At 31.9% G+C, this 3,549-nt stretch overlaps 1 protein-coding gene across 1 annotated transcript; it reads right to left on the bottom strand.

Annotated features, from left to right (window-relative positions):
- Window positions 1-293: 293 nt before the first annotated feature.
- Window positions 294-2,028, bottom strand: LOC119633322. Its single transcript, XM_038026823.1, has one exon. The coding sequence runs from the start codon at window positions 1,913-1,915 to the stop codon at window positions 896-898; it is 1,020 nt and encodes a 339-aa protein (XP_037882751.1). The 5' UTR covers window positions 1,916-2,028; the 3' UTR covers window positions 294-895.
- Window positions 2,029-3,549: the final 1,521 nt, after the last annotated feature.

Raw genomic sequence — 3,549 nt, 5'->3', positions numbered from 1 at the left:
AACGATGTGTGCAAAACTCAGAAGGACTTGAAATAAATCCAATTCTCATTATACTTGTCCGTCCGTCTGCCTATCCGCACACTCAACCTGCAGGTCGTAATTTTTGAAATATCTTGACGAAATTTAGTATACTGACGTCTTTTCCCAAGAATGAAAGCTACTGAAAATGGATTCAACCATTCCCCTTATAAAGCCTTATTTTCAAAGGTTGTTGTTTAATGGTGGGCCACATCTCACTACAGCATTTTCACTTGTGTTAAAACGTATTTTAATACAAACTTCTTGCATTTTTATAAATTTATTAATTTTATTTATTATCTCCTTATCGTCCGTTGTATTGCTTATGATTTCGTGCTTATGCATTATGTAGCATGGACCAACTTATTACAAACATGCTTTCTTTCTAAAAGTGCCAAACAAAAAAAGGGTTAATGTTTTGAAATATTGATAGAGATTTAACTAATTTCATTTTCAAAAAACAAAATTTCAAATTACAATGATCAAAGTGAAGATTCCCCTCTTTGGATCACTACTTCGAAGTATGATCACCATTTTTTAAATTTTGGGCCAATAAAAACGTTATTCGCTGTTGTAATATCATAAATAAATTTGTGTTATTTAACATGCGTGCGTATTTAATACGTGTATATGTGTTTAAAATTCGATTCAACTCTGTAAATTCATTCATTCACATTTATGGTGTTCGCATCTAATCATTTTATGATTAAAATAAGAGTTTAATATCATCATAAAGCACAAAGATAATCGATTCAGTTAACTTATTTCATAATTCGAGTTATAAACATATTTAATTTCTTAACTATTTTAATGCATTTTTCATTTTTTGTGCTTCTTCGGAAAAATATCGTAATTTTTACCCTTAGAATCAATTCAATCAATGCTCACCGAACTCGTAGAATTGCAATGGTGCTTTGTCATCGCGATCATCAAAATATTCGCTATCCTTATACCAGCATAAGCCCAGTTTGTTTGCAACAATAACTCTTTCCCAAAATTTAAGGTAACCACGCTTAAATAATTCATCTCGAACCTTAACGATCCAATCGTTGTAATCATAGGGGCTAAATGTGCAAGAATCCGATTTAACCATTTGTAGAAGTTTGGCAGCCTTCTCAAAGTTTTCTGGTGGTAGACTTGATTGATCAAATAAGAAATGCCAAATCTTCTCTCTAGCTTCGGCCAATATCTTTTTGAATCCTTCAGTATCATTGGCATTGATATTAGTTTGGACAAACATATTATGCTTATAATCTTCTAATGGACTTTCGCAGGATAAAGTTTTAAATTGATCAGCAAGAAAGTCGACGTTAGCGGGATTTGTTTCAATGACAGAAGCACCAGTTTCAGCTGGCGAGAGAGCTGTTTCCGATAATATTGGCGACAGACTCGGCGCATCATCAGGTATGGTCGACATTTCGTCTACTTCTTTCCAGCGAGCTTGACAACCAGCAAACTCATAAAACTTCGCAGCCTCTTCATTATCGTCTTCAAACAGATCTGAATCTCGGGAGCAACAGGGTCCAAGTTCTTTTCTAACAATTTCGTCACGCCAAACCAAAATCATTTGCCGTTTTAATAATTCATCGCGTATCTTAACAATCCATTCATTGTAAGGCCACGGATTAAAGAAGCCGGCATCCGCTTTGTGCTCACGTAGCAGATCAGAAGCCAACACTTGCTTCTCAATTGTGCAAGGGCCTTCAAAGAATAATTTCCAAACAGTTTCCCTTGCAGCCGAACTAATTTTTTCAAAGCAATTTTTTAAACCTTCGTCGGTAATCAAAGCGTCTGTTTTCATCCTATCATCCATCAGCCGTACATAATCTTCTACTGGCTTGTCGAGGCTTATTTTGGCTTCAAAATTTAGGAAGTCTTCTAAAGTCGGAACACTCATTTTTAATCCACGATTTTTTAAAACAGTAGTAAAAACAAACTTTTGTGAAACACTTCTTTAAATGAAATGAATGCCTTTTTCAATGTTATGAGTAATTTCACAATTCTGAGAACATAAATTAAAATTATTCTTGTTACTCATAAACAGTGTTGTATAACGTGTATGGAAAACAAATTCTTTTAAACGCTGTGAGTATAAGAGTAGACTACAAAGTTACGTACCAATGTAACTGTGATGAAACAAAGATTTTGTATGCTATACGTTTTTGTAAATCAGAAATACGATTTAAGTATTAATAATGAAATTGTCATTTTAACGTCAATATTTGATGGTGTTCCACTTACGCAGAGCCAAATTACACCTAGTCCATAATAGCCACTGCTACAAACTAGAGTTAGCCCATAATGAGCTATTAAAACTGATACGTAATCCTTAAAAGTTCTTCTCTATCGCACAATGTTTTTAACCACACTAATATCTTGGTCATACATAAAGTCAATAGATAAGTAATACAGTAATAGTTGTAATTAAAAATGAAATAGTTTTTTGCTTCAATAAATATAGGGTACATATATATATATGTAACATTTTGTAAATAGAAATTCATTATTAAACTGAAAAAGAAAAATTTTGAACTTTTAAATATATAATCATAAATTAAATAGAAATGCTAATAAATTAAATGAATACTGAGAATAAATATTTCCAATACTTACATTGTAACAAGTGGTCGCTCATTTACTTACTCTCTAAAGAACAAAATTCGAAGTTCAAATACATTGCAACAAGCAGTAATTCTGGCTCGCTCATTTACTTCTCCTTTAATTTGACCAAATTCGAAGTTCGCTCAATCGAATTACTTTGGAACGTAAGATCTTATTTTACTTACGATCATACCACATTCAATACCAACTTTTTCTTAATTTTTGAGCACCTTACAACACTGTTTTTGTTAATGAGAAACCTGTTGATTTCTGAGGTGTATTTTAAACTAGGGCGAAGCTTAAGTCTTCATTCAATGTTGAAACGGATAACAAGCAAACAAATAAGTTTTCGACTATTTGGGACACTATGTACGAAGCAGCTACCAGCATATGTTCATGCTTCTCTTTTGTTATTGTAAAATAAAGAGTGAAAAAATATGTCGCCATTGCTTGATAATTCAATTTTAAAATTTTGGCTTCTTGAACAAATGATTAGATAAATCACAAGTTATTGTAAAACCCCTTATTCCTTTGTTTTTATGTATAGAGTGATACAAAATATAATCTTAAATTAGATATCGTAAGAAACTTACTATTTAATATAATATAATCACACTTACCATCTGCAATATTACTACTAACCGCACTTGCATAAATTATGATCAAAATACCATCTACAATATTACTACTAACCATACTTACCATCTACAAAATTATATATATAAACAATTTCATTCATTTGTAGATAATTTTGTGGATTTTAGTTAAAACTGAATTCCACAACATTCCATTCATGAATTTCGTACTTGAAGAAAGGTTCGAAAAAGAAGAAGAAGAAATGGTGCTATATTTAAGCGATGTGATCGGACCGACTTTTGACGTTTTTTAAAAATGTATTCATATCTGCGGAAACAAAATGCTCTTTTACAT

The sequence above is a fragment of the Glossina fuscipes genome, unplaced genomic scaffold, assembly GCF_014805625.2.
Source record: "Glossina fuscipes isolate IAEA_lab_2018 unplaced genomic scaffold, Yale_Gfus_2 2, whole genome shotgun sequence".
In the NCBI taxonomy this organism is placed as follows: Eukaryota; Metazoa; Arthropoda; class Insecta; order Diptera; family Glossinidae; genus Glossina; species Glossina fuscipes.
The sequence above is the reverse complement of the archived record's forward strand: the minus strand, read 5'-3'. Positions and strand labels throughout refer to the sequence as shown.